This window comes from Ixodes scapularis, unplaced genomic scaffold (assembly GCF_016920785.2).
Source record: "Ixodes scapularis isolate PalLabHiFi unplaced genomic scaffold, ASM1692078v2 PGA_scaffold8__174_contigs__length_109621045, whole genome shotgun sequence".
Lineage (NCBI taxonomy): Eukaryota > Metazoa > Arthropoda > Arachnida > Ixodida > Ixodidae > Ixodes > Ixodes scapularis.
Genome location: NW_024609883.1, coordinates 104,501,998 through 104,520,235, shown reverse-complemented (window position 1 = coordinate 104,520,235; position 18,238 = coordinate 104,501,998). Strand labels below are relative to the sequence as shown.

Sequence of the window (18,238 nt, the reverse complement as noted above, 5' to 3'; positions counted from 1 at the left end):
CGTTATTCTGCTATGCATGGCCCATCCATATGCTGACCACAGAAGTCCACTCGCCCAGTCATGCCTTCGCCCGCAGCTTGTAACACACGGAACCACCGGACATCCCTGTAAAAATAAAATCTTTTTTTTTATCCCAAAGATATTTAAACTGAGGGAGCACGCGTGTACACCACGATCGTTGGCACGAGCTTCCCGCTTGAAAGCCTGTCATGGTCGCTCGTGAATCCATATAGAATGCGAAAACCTGTTTTAACCTCTGGTACCATGATTTTAAAATAGGTGGATTGACTGTGTGCTTTTCACACCAAATATCAACTACGCATTGTTCAACGCTCGGCCTCTGGCAAAATGTGCCTCTAGCGGTTAGAACTAGATCAGAGTTTCACAAATTGCCGTTCCCAGGTTCCAAAAGCTATAGGCGATTTTCAGAAATGTCCGAGGAGAAAATGGCGGTCGACGAAACTGAAGAATACATCGAAATGAATGGCGTCGGCTAGCGCGGAGACGGGCCTCATTTTCATATAAAGCTTTCAAATTTTGCTAGTGACTTTTGAATCCGATAAAGGCAGGCTGTGAGTGTTAGGCATCTGGTACGAACCACCAGCGCTGTATTTGGCCCAACACTGAGCTCTCGGCGGATTGTTGTAACTCGTTGTATAACAGACCCAAGCAAAGCAACATCACCTGAAAAAGCAATGCCTCCAGCTCTCCCACGTAAACGTCAGCACCGGTGGGTCCACGCAGCGTCTGTGACTACCGTCAACGACGCCGCCAGCTTGTCTTGCAGTGTCTCAAATAATGAACGCGACGCTATAACGGGGCGACGTCAGACACTCGTATTTACCGCTTGCGGTCATAGAGCTAATGTGATAATCTAAAGGGAATGGTCCCATGCACTTCGAACGCTTTGGAACGGCACGGCATGGACAAGGAGATATATGGCCCCGATGGGGTTACACTTCTGGCGACGTTTCGACTTGCGAGGTCTGTCTCTGTTGTTGTGGCCTTTTTCTGTTTTGTTTTCTTGTTTTATTTACAAAGCATTTCGGTGTCGCGGATTGTATAAAAATAAATAAATTTGACAAGCACTCGAATAACTTTCACTCGTTGCAGCATAGCGAACACGCCTGACCTACCACCGTCTGCTTTTTACTCCGCTTTGCTGTCGCTCCCTTTCTCGTTCTTTCCCGCGTGACCCGGATGTCAGCGCTTACGATTTGCCGCATTCTGTTTCTCTCTTTAAAGGGACACTGACAGGGTTGCTTCTGCTCGCCGAGGTTTTTATATGAGCATGACCTATAAGAGCCCAAATAGCGAAAACACAATTTGCGGTTCAAAATTCGTTTTCTTTCCCCCCGAAAACCACCGGTCGAAAATTGGCCGGTTTCGGGCGCGCTCAATCTCTGTTCCATGGTCACGTGTCGTTAAAATATAGTGTACCAAATCTATTCAAAGTCGTGGGTCATCTAAGGCACATATCCAATACATAGACCGAACAAGTACATGAACCCGATTTTTGTGGCTTCCAAAAACTGCAAATTCGTTAATAATAAAAAAAGTTGCACATATGACAGGAAGTATGCATGTACTACGTCATTCTCAATATGGCGACGTACAGCGGGCTGGACAACGCGACGGCTGCGCACGACAGACCAACGTTGCGACGGACGTGGGAAGGCTACTTCGGAACTGTCGTTCGTTTCGTGGTTCCGGTCAATCGATCTTCAAGCGCAGAACAGCGAGCTGAGGGGACATAAGTTCGAAACAATTGCACGAAAAACGGTACAATCGACTTCATCGTCGACGCCGTCTACTTTACACGCCAGAGAAGCGGAGGAGCGGAAAACAACAACAACAAACTGGTAGAGAGCGAGAGCCACGTGACTTCCGGCAACTCTCTCCTCCCCCTTCACATTTCCCCCTCCTCCTCGGTACGAGTAGTCGGCCATGAATCGCCGTGCTCCGTTTTCGGTTTCCCTTTTGAAGCAGCGGGCTTTCTGGTTTTATTAAAAAAAGATATGTTACTCTGCAGCAAAATATTGATTGACTAGTGTCCTGACACCATTAAAAATTGAATTGCTATAGGGTCATTCCACGCCAAACGATTCAGCCCCTAAATCGACCATCACGGATTTGGTTTTAAAAAATTGTAGGCACTTAAATCGACGTAAAAGTAATTTTCCCAACATATCTTTGCAGTAAAATTTTTTTTGCTCCTTTGGCGACGCCTTGATTACCCCGAACAACTGGCTTCAGGGGCTATATACGACATTTTTTTCCCTGGCAGTTTTGAAAGTAGGCTGTAAAATAACACTGTTTTTAGTAACTAAATAGGTCCCTCTAAATAGCAAATAGTTACTTGCATGTAATTTCAACCTTTTCTTGTATTTCCATGGTACTGAAAATAACCTAAAATGCTGATATTCACCTTTTTTTCCTCGTAAAAGGGCAAAATTATCAGCCATAAATTTCACTTGTATTGATAGCACTTAGATTGAAGTTCATTCTAAAAATAGTTTTCGTATAATATTTGTTGCGGTGTTTCGACGAAAAAATCGCAAATCTTGAAAATAGCGCAAAGAGAGCAACTTTTACTTAAGAATAACGGTGTGAGGTGGTCGCTCTAAACATGTATTGTCAACGGCAATACGTCATTTAGAACCCAGACATCAAATAAACAATGTTAGAAAAAAGTGTTATTTTTTAAACGCGAAAAAATAATTTTTGAAATCCGGGCCAACTCAGCTTGTCGGCCCCAAGGCGGGCACTCAAGCTGATGATTAGTAGGGAGTCTTCGGAACACTTGCTCTATCTAACCTTCTCAGACGCAATCAATTTGAGGACGTGAAGCTGTCGTGACGTTTATTGTTCTTGAAAGAGAAGTAAAGCCGACGTTCATTTCGGTCAATGAGGTTGGCTCGAAGTAATGGAGTCCTCTAGTCCCGCGGATAGGTAGAGCGACATTGAACCGGGATAATAACATCTCTCGATGCACCTGAACATCACTTTCCGGCACCCAGATCACTCGAATTTGTGTCAGGTTGTCGCGTGCCCAGTTAAAGGGATTTAGTGGTGTTAAAATTTGTCCGCTGAATGGTCTTTGTAGGCTTGACTTCGCTGTCAGTCTTTTCACAGTTCCGCCCACTCCATCGCAGGCACTTTTTCCATACGATGTGGCAAAAAAGTTCCATGTTGCAGTGAGGTTGTAGTCTTCCACGTGATGACAGAGGTTTACAAAGTTCTTTTTGTTTTTGTATTGAGACGCCGCACCGTCCGAGAAGTAATGAACGTGTTCTACGTGAAGCAGTTGGGCTTTCAAGTCATCCAGGAACATTTTCTGGAAAATCGACACCGTTGCAGTGGTATGGTCCAAACAGTCCGATATCATTGCGTATGATATGACGTGGAGCTCGTCACGACGATCTGGTGGACGAAAATAAACGACGACGGGATGAACTGTAGCTTGGGTATTGTCCCAATGATATGATTGTGGAGCGTCCTGAACAAGAAAATTGTAGTTTTCAGCAAAATCTAACAGCACAATTGCTTCTGTTGGCATAAGGCGCATTTTAAGTCGCGTAGATGACGCGCCTGAACCTTCCTCACGAAGTGATGCGTCTTTAGTTCTTTCAGCATCTCTATAACCGCTCGGACAATTTTTCTGGCGTGAGAACTATCGTTTCGAGTTTGCACCGTGCTCCATTGACCCATTGACAGACGGTAACGTTGCTCACTAAGTCGGGGTCAAGGGCTGCGGAGTTCATAAGCGACGTGCGTAGTGCCTGGGCGTTGCTTACGCCTGCCAAGCATGCAGTCTTCATTGTTTAAGTCACACACTGTCATTACAACCAAAGAATCGACTGTGTGTTCCAGACCTGATGAGTGAAGAAGTAACATCAGGTTCTGGTGATAAAAAAAATTGGGTTGTGTGTGTGTTTATACAGCCTAGAACTTGGTCTGCCTCACAGGGGCGACGAGTCTCCCAGCTGTAGATGAGCAATTTAGCCAGTGCAGTACAACCGCTAGCCTGGGGTCTTTAACGTGCATCACGCAGTAGTGATACACGACCGCACGCCGGTACGATGCTCATCCAGATCGATTCTGGTGATAAAGGCAAACGCAGACTGAGTGCGTTCCTGAAGCTCCAGCAAGCAGACGGTGCTTCGGCCGTAAAGCAGCGAACTTTGAGAATCCGCATTTCACTCCGTTGTTGCTCTTCTTTCATTCCTCATATGCTTCCTTCAGGTTCATTAAAAGCAATCGTTTTTGGCTCCCACGAACGACGTCTTTTCTGCCTTGAAGGCAGATGGAAACAAGTTCGTCTTCATAAAATTTTGACAGAGCTTTTAGTGGAATCGTCTATTGGTCTGTTCACCCTTTTGGTTGAGCAACTCAAGATGCCCTTCTATTTCTTAATTGACATAACAAGGCGAACCTGTCTTTCAGAGGCACCAAAATACTGCGCGATCAGTTTTCGCGACCGCGAGCTCGGGGCCAGGGTCAAAAGCGAAATCTTTTTTGATCGGTCTTTTTCTTCGCCAAAGCGCTTCTTGACGACTTCCATGAGCCGTCTGTAGTCGTCTGTCCGAAACTCATAACTAGGTGTTGGTATAAATGACGACGAGACGTTAACGTCCGCAGTGTTGGTCGGGTTACTGACATTCCGGCTTCGACTGTCCAGCGTCGTTTGCATATCCGTATTTGTTTGTCCGTACTTCTGCCCCATGAACAGGGGAATTTCCCCAACTGCTGAAAATTTGAGACTCAACGATGAGGGGAATGCTTCTTCCTGGTCGCTAATTTCAGAGGAGGTCATCTCTTCAATAAGCGTGTCAGTAGTCTGCTTGAACCTCACGTCCATTTGAAAGCAGCGAACTTTGCACCCGGGACACAACCTTTCTCCAGGAACAAGCTTCAATGACGGTAGAGCTATCGCAAGCTCTATTGATATAACTGATGTCTCACGCCGGCTCCTGGTGCGTTCAAGGAACGGGTCCATACAGAACTTGGAAGCCAGAAGTGTGGTATACTTCTTTACGTAAGTAGGATAATGACGAGCGCATATTGTGTCGAGCGCGTCGTCGTTTTTGTTTGCACGCAGAGCCAAAAGGCGTTGTTCTCTTTCTCTCACAGTTGAAATTATAACGAGAAACTTCCTGTTGACTTGCGTCGTTTTATGGCACTCTTTTGGCCCCAATGAACATGGCACAAGATGGTCTTCTGAAAAAAGATGCATTGTTTGCTCAGTGCACTCAAATAACAGAATTTCACCTGCGTTTCTGGAATTACTGTAACAAGTACGAGGCTAAAACCTCGCTTTTAGACCGTTTAAAAGCAATAACTAGTAGAAAATATTGTCTGAAACCGACCTTGAGATTCCCTGGCATGATCCGTGGAAGCCAGATTACCTGCGTTATTAGGTTCCATGGGAAAAGGTTTGTTCACTTTACACCCATTACATATGAACCCACGCCGCTGGGCGATTAGTAGACGATGCCAAAACCACTTTTAAACTCTGCTGTCTGCGCTGCACGCCTATTTAGCGAACCCGTCAGCTTTGCGCGCTTGAGTAGCGAACCCGTCTGCTTTGCGCGCTCGCGTAGCGAACCCGTCTGCTCTGTTGCCCGGCGGCGTCGCCGCTGCAGTACGCCCCTGTTCGACGTCTCTAGACAGGCACGCGACGGTGCGGCGACCGAAATCGAAAAATTATTTTTTCGCGTTTAAGAAATAACACTTTTTTCTAACATTGCTTATTTGATGTCTGGGTTCTAAATGACGCATTGCCGTTGACAATATATTTTTAGACCGACCACCTCACAACGTTATTCTTAAGTGAAATTTGCTCTTTTTGCGCTATTTTCCAGATTGATGATCTTTTCGTCAAAACACCGCAACAAATATTATCAGAAAAATATTTTTATAATGAACTTCAATCTAAGAGCTATTAATACAAGTAAAATTTATGCCTGAGAATTTTGCCCTTTTCCGAGGAAAAAAAGGTGAATATCGGCATTTTAGGCTATTTATAGTGCCCCGGAATTGCAAGAAAAGGTTGAAATTACATGCAAGTAACTATTTGGGTATTTAGAGGGACCTATTTAGTTACTAAAAACAGTGTTATTTTACAGCCTACTTTCAAAACTGCCAGGAAAAGAAATGCCGTATATAGCCCCTGAAGCTGAGTTGTTCGGGGTAATCAAGGGGTCGCCAAAGGAGCAAAAAGAATTTTACTGCAAAAATATATTGGGAAGATTACTTTTACGTCGATTTAAGTGCCTGCAATTTTTTAAAACCAAATCCGTGATGGTCGATTTAGGGGCTGGATCGTTTGGCGTGGAATGACAATATACATAAAGAAAAAAAAAATTGGGGGCGTGTTCGCGGAATGAGGCCCCCTGTTCGCGGAGCACTCTCGTCAAGATATACACTACATTTGCCGCTTAGAGCGGCTTGGGGATACACTAACGACAACGTCAGATGCAGGCCTTATCTTCTAGGGTATTGATTTTAGAGTAGGCAACAAGTGCTATTTAGGCTGTGATGAGTAAATAAATCTTCCAGAGGATGACGAACGCCCTGCCATTCCTGGTGCTGGCAGTGATGGTGTCGTCGTGCACCACCATTCATCTGGACCAAAGCGACGGTGGCTACATGAATGTCCTCGTCGGTATTGACAGGAGTGTGAACGTCGACATCGACATCCTTAACAACCTGAGGGTACGTCAAACATTCCACCGGTGTTTAAAGGAGCCGTGTAACAACAATATTGGCTGATAAAGTTTCTCGCTTTACACAAGCACTCTGGCACTTGTTCATGGACCCAAGGATATTGGTATGCAAAGCCACTGACGAAGGATAAGAGCGGACGTTCTTCATCAGTCTAAATATGTGTACTTGTTAGCGTGTATGTGTGTGTGGGGTGGGGGGAGGGGTTACGTGTTAAACCATAGCCTCTTCTACTCACAAAGCCTGGCAGTCAACGATGGCGCCAGAGAGTGCACGGTTGCACATTTGGAGCGGGAGGATCTGGCAGCACAGAGCATCAAAGAACCATTTCTTGGGGAACCTTGACGTCAGCGCACAGCTTTTGCAACGGCGAGGACCCGAAATACATTTGTTCGCTTGAAAGTGTTTCGGCGTCTCGCCGCAGCGGGGCGCCAGTCACGTGGCTCTCCTTTCATCCGTTGTCTGCCGCTCCACCTTCTCATTTCGGCGGCCGCTTCTCGTGGCGATCTGCCAGGCTTTGTCGGTATATTGGAGGCTATGGTCAAACCAACGAGGGGCATTTGGCACGTTCCATTCGAGGACTGGGAATTAATATCGACCTTCGGGGGACCTTTTGACGTGCAACCGAAATCTCGATTGCACGGCGCCTTCTCCGCAATAAGCCACCGACGGACTGCGGGCACCTCGAGCAAGGATCCGAACCCGCCAACTAGGTGGCCGTGGGACGGCGCCTTGCCTCGGAGGAACCGACGCTTCTGTTCCTTCAGTCTCTCCTTCACCAAAACTTGATGACAAAGTTGTGGGAATCGCATTGTTGACGTCGTCAAATGTCCGATCCCCAGGGTTTAGTTATCCAGCTTTGCGATCCTCACGGTGAGTGCATTTAAATTCGGAACATGCTGTGGACGCGACTAGAGCGTGAGAATTGGATCTGGGCTCGGGGACAATCAGTGCTTCGACATTCGGGTGCCACATCGCTGGGATGGCGGGGATAACCTCGCAATTAACAATTGATAGAGCTTAATGCGTGTCATATGTGTTGCCAACCCCTGCGCGTGGCTATGATAAACGTTAGATGCAAAATAATCGGCTCCAGATTATGCGACCACTTCTTCTGACTGCGAGTCGAGGAAACGTGAAAGCTGCAAATTTTTCCGCATTTTGTCTGCAACTGCGATTGCCCCAGAAAAGGCTAACTCTTATTTGACAGGGTACAAATGTAAAGAAATAATTCGAAGCGGTAGTTACTAAAAGTATAAAAACTTTTCGCATCGCCCCTCTAAGCTCCTCTATACGACGCCACCGAAAACCACATGCGTAAATGTTTCTTAAAAAAGCGGTGCAACAATGTTTGCACTTTCAGTAGATGACGCTTAGAATGAATCCTCGACGTTCATAACTTACAAAACCCGTGTTACTTTTTTCACTCTATACGCACTGGAAGTCAAATAAAAAATTCGAAAAAAGAACAAAAAACGAGCAGCCTTCATCCCTCAACTTGCAGCCAGAACGAGCGGCCACGTGAGCTGGTGTAAATTATATCGAGTGTTCATAGCTTGCAGCATTACTAGATAATCTAAATTGTGAGACTCTATTCTAATTCTAAATGATGAGATCGTGCCTTATATTAATTCATACTGTGAGCTTGATATACAGATGAACAGTGACTCACATTACGTGTCATGATGTCACATGAAGTCGTGACGTCACATGACTATGCTAGTAGTCATGTCATCTAGCTGTTTGAATACTTTCAAAGTAAAAAAAAGATGCAGAGGAATCAACCGTACTGATCGAACCGAATAAGTTTTTTCAAAGTCACCCGAAGATCGCATTTCTGGTGGCGACGGAAGACATTGCCTGACATTGGCGATCTCTCCCTCAAGTAAGGTGCAAATTACATAAGTGCAAGACACTTAATGGTACATTAGTGAGCGATAAGGAGTCGACGCGTTCGATCTGACAGTACTGTGAATCGACACCAGACTGCTACCTTTTTCAACGTTTTTTTCCCTTCGTCTTGCGTACGCAGGTGTTATTCAGGAAGGCCTCTCAGTTCTTCTTCGAAGCCACCAGGGGCAACTTCTACTTCAAAGAGGTGGTCATCAGCGTCCCCAAGAACTGGCCGAGGACGGTGCAGAGGGAAATGGTCTGGGGCACCCAGTTCCGCGACGCCCAGTTTCAGATCATCCCGGGCCTGAGGGAGCTGGGCACCCTGGCCACGAAGGGGAGCGCAAACACCCCGGTCCGTATACCGCCCGTGTTCGTCGCCAGACTCAACGGCACCACAACCACGATTTACGGAAAACCGGGTGAGCTATCGCAGCTATGGCGCCCGGAGCGGGTCCTGGATAGGGCCGGTTTGCTGCTGAATGCGCCTACATATCTCCAGGGCGTTAAAATAGCCACTGAAGTGGTTAGGAAACATTGTAATCTGAACCCTGAGACATTAAGGATGGAAATGACAAACAAGGTCACATGATACCGTGACGTCACGGGATTATGACGCTAAGGTGTCACGTGACGATATTGACCACAGACGCCCCAAATCGTCTTGTTTGTTATTTTATTTATCAGTGTCTCGGGGTTTAGACAATGATCCAGCCGTAGTACTTGGAATGCGTCTTCGACAGGCCGTTTGCTCGTGAATACGCGCTATCTCTACCGGTGGTTAAAACAGCCACAAGAGAGACTTTGAGGTCACGTTACCGGCTTCGTGGAGAAGAGAAAACTAAAGGACCCTAGCGTTCCGCAAGTCCGTCCTCATTTCGTGACTAGGGTTGAAATGTTAGTGGAGTGAACCGTATTAGGGTTCTTATCCCTTTTGAGGTGGAAAATTTTTTAAAATTTTTTCAGAAGGCGTGTTTTATGGTTTCTGTTTACGTCGAAAAGTATTGCATTATAAAAAAAAATGTCACTGCACATCGTTTATCTTTTTTTTTTTTTGACGCATTACTACGTTGTTTGTTTGTTTTTTTTCCTTCGGAAGGGGGTCAAAGCTAGGAGATCGATGTCACGAAAACTTGGTCGCGGAAGTGGCGTCACACAGATAACACGAGAGCGCCGACCGATTTGCATCGCCGCGCTCCCTGACGGCGCACCGTGCCTGCTGCAGAGAACCGCGCAGTGCGCACGCGCGTCCTTTTAATGCGATAGCATCCTTTGGCTACATCCCCCTCCCCCCCTCTCACAGATTTTTTTAGACTTTCTGGCCTCGTAGTGAGTAGACCATTTCAGCTCACATTCTCACACTCCTTCACATTCGCACCCTTCGCCGGACCTGACAACCTTCACGTCGTCCTTGACGTTGTCCTCGAGGTGGTCCAAGAGGTCATTCTAGAGGTCGCCCTCTTGGACATCATCCTCGACGTCGTCCTAGACTTCGTCCCTGAGGTCGTCTTTGAGGTTCTCCTAGACGAATGGCCTCGCAAATCATAGACAAGCAACAAGAGTGGTTTCTGCAGCAATTTCTTATCTGCTGGCTTGCTCGCTTCAAACGCGACGTGTTCCTGCCTGATTGAAACGGGGATAGACGCCACTCCGGCAGCCGTGATTCCACAGTCTTCGCTTATCGTTCTGTACAGCGGCCGAGCGGCCGAGCTCGCCTCTTCTGCGGCACTGGCAGTTCACGCGACCCTCAAGCGGGACTCGGCGAAGCGTTAACCCCCCCCCCCCCCCCCCCTCATTTTTTGTGCCACCTACACGTAGTTCTACGGAAATTTATGAAACATACTACACGTATGCACCGACCAATTTATTTTATTAAACATAATCTTGGGGGAGCCTGTACTGTGCTTGCAAGCTGCCCAGATCTGCTACACGGTTTTGTTCAATCTGTTCAGTAGATTAAGAAAGCATCGGAAGGAAATGTTGAGGACCAAAATGGTCGCCTTCCTTTGGTATAATTTTCACCTTTCCTCTTAATTCCAATCAACGTTGTGAGGGTCTCAGACACTGAACCGTAGGTACGTTACAGACCCTCTGCGTTGCATGATGAATTCTTGTAAACTGATCTCTATTCCGAGATGTGTTTGAATTCTTAATCTAAGCAGGAGCTGCTTAGATTAAGAATTCAAACACTTCTCGGAATTAGAACCCGCCACCTGTGGATTCATATGCCATGGCGCTTTACCTCAGAGTCACCGAGGTGCCTTGTCTGAAGTGATTTTACTTTAGAAAGTAATTCGTTTGCCTCAAAAAATTTGAAGAATGTTTGGCGGGATTCGAACCCGCGACCCTTCGGTTGCGAGCCAGGCCACTCAGAGACAATTTCACGTGACTTATGAACGAGCGGGGGTTTATATGTTTGTCTATCGCGTTCCTCTCTAAACGGCGAAGCTTAAGCATCCTCTAAGTTTTATGATTTGAAATGTGTGCTGCAGGAGGTACGCGCTCAGCAGAATGGCCACCACAATGGCTGCCGATGTGACGTCATTGCAAGCCACGTATAAACTCGCTCACCAGTTTGACCCCTGTGCTTTTTCGGCACCGGGAATCTCGAAAGTCAAATTTCGGCCATCTTGTCCAACATCTTGTACAACGCATGGGGAAAGATGTCGGAATCCGATCAGGCGGTGGCCAATCACGGTGTCGCTGTTGTTCACGTGACGCCGTGACTGTATGGACGACGCCATCTTTTCGGCATGTCGTGTGACACGTCTGGCGTCTTGTCGTGCTTGTGTACGGCACTTGGTTCTTGCCGTGCACGGGGATTGGCGGTCTGCACGCTTCTTTGACCAGCGCTCGTTCATAAAAAGTGGTTGATGCGATACCCGTGGTTCTTCTTTCAGAGTACCACTTGGTACATCACTGGGCAATCCACCGATACAAAGTTTACTCCGAGAACGCGGAATATCCTAAGAAGAATTTGTACTGCAGTGCCAACCCGGTACGTTCTAAAGGACCGCTACATCTAGTTTCTAACGTTCACAGAGACGATGTTACACCTTCCCAAGAACGACAGCTTGTACAAGCCAATTTTCGAAATGTCACATTCTCACAATTAATATTTGGTTAAAGTGAGACACCTCGCGAACAAGACAAAGTACGATGTTTTTATTTATTTATTTACCCCACCTCATCTTTTTACAGCGAAGCTGTTTCTAGGTTCCGTAGATTTTTCGCGTACGTGACCAAAAACTGTACGCTCGCACCGCCGCACGCGCCGCACGTGCACGCCTTCTCCGTATAAAAGATTCGAAGTAAATAACCAAAATAAAGCCTTGACGAACGCGCGTGCAAGATGCCGTTTGTTTTAGGCTCTTGTTCTAAAACAGTTACTGCCGGCACGTGCAACGCGTGGAACACCATTCCCTGCATTGTCCTTGATGCTTGGGAAATTTAGCAATAGGTCTATTCAGTAGATTAGTTATCAATGTGCATCATTTTCAAGATCAGTAGACTCTCCGGTAGATAATAAAAGTTTCTCAAGGATTTGTCACTGTGCGACCCGCGTCGACCATGTCTACGCTCGCACCGCCCTCTCTTTGTTGTCTTCCAAACGTAACGAAAGCGCTCGCGTGCCTTGTTTCCTTTACTTCCGCTCTTTCTATGTGGCGGTCCCATCGCGCGTGTCTACTTTTCTCGGGTGGTGGTCCCATCGCGCTGTCTACTTTCCTCGGGTGGTGGTCCCATCGCGCTGTCTACTTTCCTCGGGTGGTGGTCCCGTCGCGCGTGTCTAGTTTCCTCGGGTGGTGGTCCCGTCACGCGTGTCTAGTTTCCTCCGGCTCCTCGGGACGGGTCTGTGTCATGTGCTAAACAAATTCGCTGGTCATCCACCTTCACAAAGTGGAATGGCTCATGATTTTTTTTTTGTTGTCTCTTGCTTTATGGTCAAGACGTGCGTTGACATCGGCAGAGTGTTAGCCAGTGCACTCTTGGGTATTATACATACTTCGAAAACGCGTGACGCCTCAGTGTTCCGCGTGAACCCTCGTCGGCGCTTTAGTTTCAGATTCGTCTTTTTGCTCCATAAAAAAAACGAAAAGAAAAGAAGAAAACTACGCGTAGTTCAAGTAAAAAAAGATTAGGTAGTGTCCTGACTCCCAAAACGATTGCCCCGCAGGGAAAAATACATTTTTTGCCGTGTTAGTGGCTTTTTAAACGGATACTACAACGAAATTTCGGCGCTTATTTCTTGGTATATTCGTGTTCTCTTGTTGAAAAAGATACAAAAAGGAATGTTAAAACTAATTAAACGATTGGAAAAGAACGCCTGGTGAATGTCGCTACCACTTCGTTTGTAATGCTCGTCTAGGAACCTTGGCAGGTAGTGTCTATAACTGTCTCGCCTCCGGCCACCACGAGAGAAGGGGAGGAGGACTCGAGGAGGAACTCCCCTCTTTCCGAGTCTCTCTTTTGTGTCTCCCAGACGTCGCTATTGTCCCTCTACAAGATTATAGAAGATTAACCCGTCACTCAAAGTTCGAACAAAACCAGCTTTGGTGTTAGTTGTGGTGGCCCGATCGCTGGCGTGCGCCAGCCGCTTCGGTGGCTGGATAGGCTAGGACATCCTCCCGAAGTCAGCCTCGCCGCAGCTTTGCTCGTCCCGAGACAATCTACGTCACGATTGCGGCGGATGTGACGTGCTCTGCGCTGGCTGCTTTTCGAGCACTTGCCAGACTGTGCCGTTTATAACAAAAAATGCAGCCATTGGGCTGTATTTTGAAATGCGATTGTAATTTACGCATATTGTGGATCATACTCAGCCGATTTCTGAACACGACCTGTATATATCAAATTTTGTTGAAGTATCCCTATAAGCTTCCCTAAAGCATCGTAATTCGTATCTTTGTGTTAATTGTTCGTGAGGTGGTAAGTACGCGAATTTGCTTTCCTCGTTATTATAGACAATTCACATTAGGAACGGTCTTTTGGGGGGAGACGGAGTTGTCCGTTTCCTCCCAACGAGATACGTCTGTAAACACTGTTGTAGCCGTTACCGAAAATGAGTAGCGAAATAGCGTTAATCATTACTTCGTCAAGAATGTACGCGTTACTGAGATTCGTTACTGCCTCCCAAACGTAACGAAATACAGTTTCGTTAGTTCCAAAAACCTAATGAATGTTACTTTTGCATTACTTTAGTGTTCAATATTATTGACAGCGAAAGGCCTAAGATAAGAACTTCGACAACAGTTCATCTTGTATAAAAAAAATTTCAGAGCATTTGTTTTATTTTTAAAATAAATTTGCGGAATATTTTATTGTTATTAAACGAATTAGAGAAATGACGCCACGGAGAAGAAAATACAGTATTTTCGCTTTTAGGCAAAGTTTATACATTTTGAGTCAATTTTTTAAGCTAAAACAAACATTATAAATGAATAGTAACAAGTGACGTAATGCCATAGGCAGTACCGTAGGTAGTAACAAGAATAGTTTACTCGCTAGTGATTTAGAAATTACGCGAGTACGCTACTACGTTACTGCAAAAAGTAACGCGTAACCAGTAACGTCGTTAGGTATTTGTAACCCAACATTTCTAGCAGCGTAAACGATCAACTTCCGGGAATTGTCTCGTGTATTTTCAGAATGGCGCTGAGATGAAAGCGGTGAGATGTAGTGACCTGATATCCTACAATGTAACGAACGGAACCGGTGGCGTGTGTCCGGACATGAACTCCTGCTCCACGTCCCCCTATTCCTGTGACGTCACGTACTACCAGGGCCCTGACCGGGCTGCCGAGTCCGTCATGTTTCTGCCCTACCTAGAAGGGGTGAGTCTTGAGAGAAATGTTCTAAAGGAACGGTGCAACGATTTCTTGTAATTTGCTCAAATGCCGTTTACAGTAAAGCCCTTGCGTTTATAATAACCTCAATAATCACGCGTTAGTTCTTCCCCCCGTGCAACGGTAGTCGCACAAAAAAAAGTTAAAGAAAAACGAGCCGCGTTCGATCCCTCAACTCGCGGCCACAACTCGTGACCAGGAGTCGCTTGTATGCCGCCAGAGCATATAATAGACACGCGCTGGGGATGACAAAACGCTGGGCACGCGCTTAACTCCAGACATTGTCAGGGTTAGCAAGCGTTAGGGTTGTTGTACATTGTTAGGGTTAGCCAGCGAGCTTAGAGTTCGAAATGATTAGGGTTAGACATTGTTAGAGTTAGGGTTAGACGTTGTCAGGGTTAACCAGCTATAGCTAAAAGTCACCTTGGCCCGCTGGGTGACTTGCCTGGACCATCACCGAGTAGCCGACACTAAGGGAGCGGTTTTCTCAACGTGCAGGAGGTCATGTCGTCCTCATGTTGTATATAGTATCATCTCGTAAAAACCATCACTAGACGCGGCATCGCGAACCTCACTGGTGCGGGTTGTTGCCTTTCAACGGTGCTGCCGCTCTCTTGAGCAAATGAAAAAGATGATGATGATGATGATTATTAGTTAGTGGCTACGGTTTTCATTGCAGCGATTAAACGAGCCAGTATCCGAGTGCGTTTCGAACTACATGATTATGTCCAGCCGAAATTGAGTACCCACAGAATGCTCGGCTCCAATCGGTTAGCCGCGTTCATGTAGGTCACTCGGGGGAACATGCCAACATTGCGACCTCCGAAATACGTCATCAAGTTTTGCGAAGGAGAGACTGGAAGAAAACGCTCGCTTTTATCCTCGAAATTACACCGCAACAAAGAAGTTTCTTGGTGAATGGAGTTTTGTGCGAATTTTCTTGGGTCCCACTAGTGCCAGCAAGCTCGTTTAAAGTGATAATCATTTCAACTGAATATCGTTGCACCGTTCCTTTGTGTTGTTCAGCAGCCCGTTACATATTCATTTGAGACATATGCAGACGGGATGCTTAAAGAGAACCAAAAGGGGTTCTGTATTTGAAATCTATCATGTTCATTCGCCCTCTAGGATCACGAATATCAAAAATATATTTCAGATTGACACGCCAAATAGCCACAACAGGGCTTTTAAAATAGCGCTGAAGCCCCTCCTTCGGGGCGCGTTCGGTGCGAGAAGGGAATTGTGACGTCTTATACAGAGATCTTATACAATCTTGTACGCAGCAAGGACGAGAACAAAAGAAGCGAACAGGACACGTCCTCGTCTTTGCTGCGCACAAGATTGTATAAGATGTCAAACCAATTCGCCCTGACAACCACTCTTCTTAGACGGAGATCTCGACATTTACGCGCCTTCCGCAAGCCTTACCCGGACAGTCACAAACGTAGCACGAGTTCCCTCACGAGCGGCACGCGCAAGGCAGTTGAAAGCACTCGGTATAATGTCGCAAACAGCGGTTCGTTTTAGGTTTTTAGTCGCGTTTATTGATACCCTCGGGTGAAATGCTTGATTAATTGACAAGGTAGCGGCGAGCGGCCGAGCGCGCTTTCGTGAAGAAGCGGCCGCGCCGCGCTGTGCTTGGCCGTGCAGCCTCTCCGGAGTCTGCCCGGGCGGGCTCTGCGGCCAGCTGCTTCCTCTTACAGGTGGACATGTCGCTGCTTGCGCTGCACCGCCATGGAAAGGGCTTCTCTGGTGGCATTCCTTGGAACTACGCCGCGCGAGTGCGAATGGGAGCCTCGATCGTTCCTTGAAACAATGACGCGCGCCAACCAGTAGGAGACTATCCATGAGACTTATGCTACTGACGACAGGCTTCGCTCCATTGGGACAGGGGAAGGTGCCGTTGGGCGCGGCTTCAAAAGGTGAAGAGGTCGGTTCGCTCCATCAAACACTGAATGCTTTCGAATTAAAACAAAAAAATCCCACGTGACAATCTGCTGGCGAACTGCGATGTTGGTTCCCTTAGTCACGCGAGAAAAGTTATTTGTCGACACATTCGCACTACTTGAATTGCCGAAATAGGCTTCAAGGGGAACCACTCTTTCTGAAAACCACTCTTTCTGAGGTCCCCTGATGAAGGATCTGGCGCTCACGTCCTTCAAACAAGGTCACGTTTAGTGCATGGTTCATCAACTCGATTTTTTTAGACCATCCCCCGTCTTTTTCTGGATATGCTCAATTTGCCAGACATTTGCCTTCGTGCGTCATTGAAAAAGGCCGCGTGGTGCAACATGCTCCACATTTGGCAACCACGAGCTTCCAAGGCCCTGATGTGAACGTCGCTGAATCGACATTCATTCCTGAGAGTCTTGGAGTCTTCCGACAATAATCGAAAACATTCGCGTTATGCGAGGTTTATACGCCACCTTTTTTGTCTTTTCTTAATTTTTTTTTTCTTTCTCAATACCAGGTAAAACTGTTTTGTGACCAGGACACCCACAACCCTTTGGGAAACAGTAAGCACAACAGAGTTTATAAGGGACTGTCCACCTGGGAAGTCATCATGAAGCACAAGGATTACTTGAAGTACGTATACTCAGCCTCGTGCGCACAAAACGCTGCATGCTGAACCCTAGGGTTCCTCTTGAGAACATAATATTTTCTAATGCGCTATGGTTAAGAGAGACCTATGAGCTAAAATTAAAATCACGATGTGAGCATTTTGCTCAAATATGGCTCTACGGTAAAACAATTTTCGAGTTGGATGTAAAAATGCCGAAGGAATAAAAGATCCAAACACATCCATAACGCTCGGTCATTTTTTTTTTAAATTCAAATGAAAGTGGTTAGTCACGAAAAGTATTGGTTGCGTAAAGATACTGTAAAAAGCATATAGTGCCTAGCTCATTAAAATCGGTGTCAATCAAACCGCGATTCATACCGTGCAGTTAAGTAGTGATGGTCATTATGCCCAATGTATGTGTCCATACATTGGGCATAATGACCTTTACTACTTGGCTGCATTGTGTAGAATCTATGGGCATGTTTAACACGGCTTAAGAAATAAAAAAATTAACGCCAAGACTGAGACGCTGTAGTTCGCACTAGTATCACTTCTTTTCGCCATATAGTGAAAAGAAGTGTCGATAATAAGCTATTACACGGTATTTCCTTTACTGCAGAAGAAAAGCGTTCAAGAAAAACGTTGACTGCCATTCTCGGGCTCTCTAGATGCTTTCTATCTCCCAGTATTAGTCGTCATTCGTTTTTGCTCCGCCTTTTTTCGTGTTAACAATACAAGATATTTGGCAGTTGTTTTGTGATACGAAGAATGGTTCCGGCAAGATTATGGATAATAAAAATAAACGCTCATGTGGTACGTTGCGGGAAGCAGAAATATTTGCCCGGTAGTTCTTGTGAGCTTTAACGAAAAATAATTTAACGCCCTACATAAACGTGACCTCGTTTGAATTTTTCAGTGCATGGGGATTGCATTATTGCAATGACCGAAGGTACGCTCAACGAATTGATAACCGCAAAAACACGAGCTTTTTTTTATAGATAGAATGTTTATAGCTACGTTGGGGACGACATTGGACATGACGTTTCTTGCCTTCAGTGTACTTTACTCCCTCTCATTTTAAGTCCGACCGCAACCAACGCTAAAGACCGACTCAACTCATCGACGTCACGGCCCTGCGGTTGCGCTGCTGTCGGTACAGCGCATGTGCAAGCGCTCCACCCCTCCTGAATTCGGTTTCTGCGCAAGCGTAGTGCCCACA

General features: G+C 46.3%; 2 protein-coding genes across 2 annotated transcripts in view; both read left to right on the top strand.

Annotated features, from left to right (window-relative positions):
- Window positions 1-6,564: 6,564 nt before the first annotated feature.
- On the top strand, window positions 6,565-16,792 carry LOC115317180 (calcium-activated chloride channel regulator 1). Its single transcript, XM_040219283.3, has 5 exons — window positions 6,565-6,717; window positions 8,759-9,038; window positions 11,517-11,614; window positions 14,259-14,478; window positions 16,704-16,792. The coding sequence occupies exons 1-5, from the start codon at window positions 6,565-6,567 to the stop codon at window positions 16,790-16,792; spliced, it is 840 nt and encodes a 279-aa protein (XP_040075217.3).
- A 60-nt stretch (window positions 16,793-16,852) lies between these two features.
- The window catches only part of LOC8041354 (calcium-activated chloride channel regulator 3A-1), a 31,601-nt gene continuing 30,215 nt past the window's right edge, over window positions 16,853-18,238 (top strand). The window contains exon 1 of the mRNA XM_040219281.3: window positions 16,853-17,042. Coding sequence (XP_040075215.3) covers window positions 17,020-17,042 — 23 coding nt within the window. The 5' untranslated portion in view covers window positions 16,853-17,019. The remainder of the gene's footprint in view (window positions 17,043-18,238) is intronic.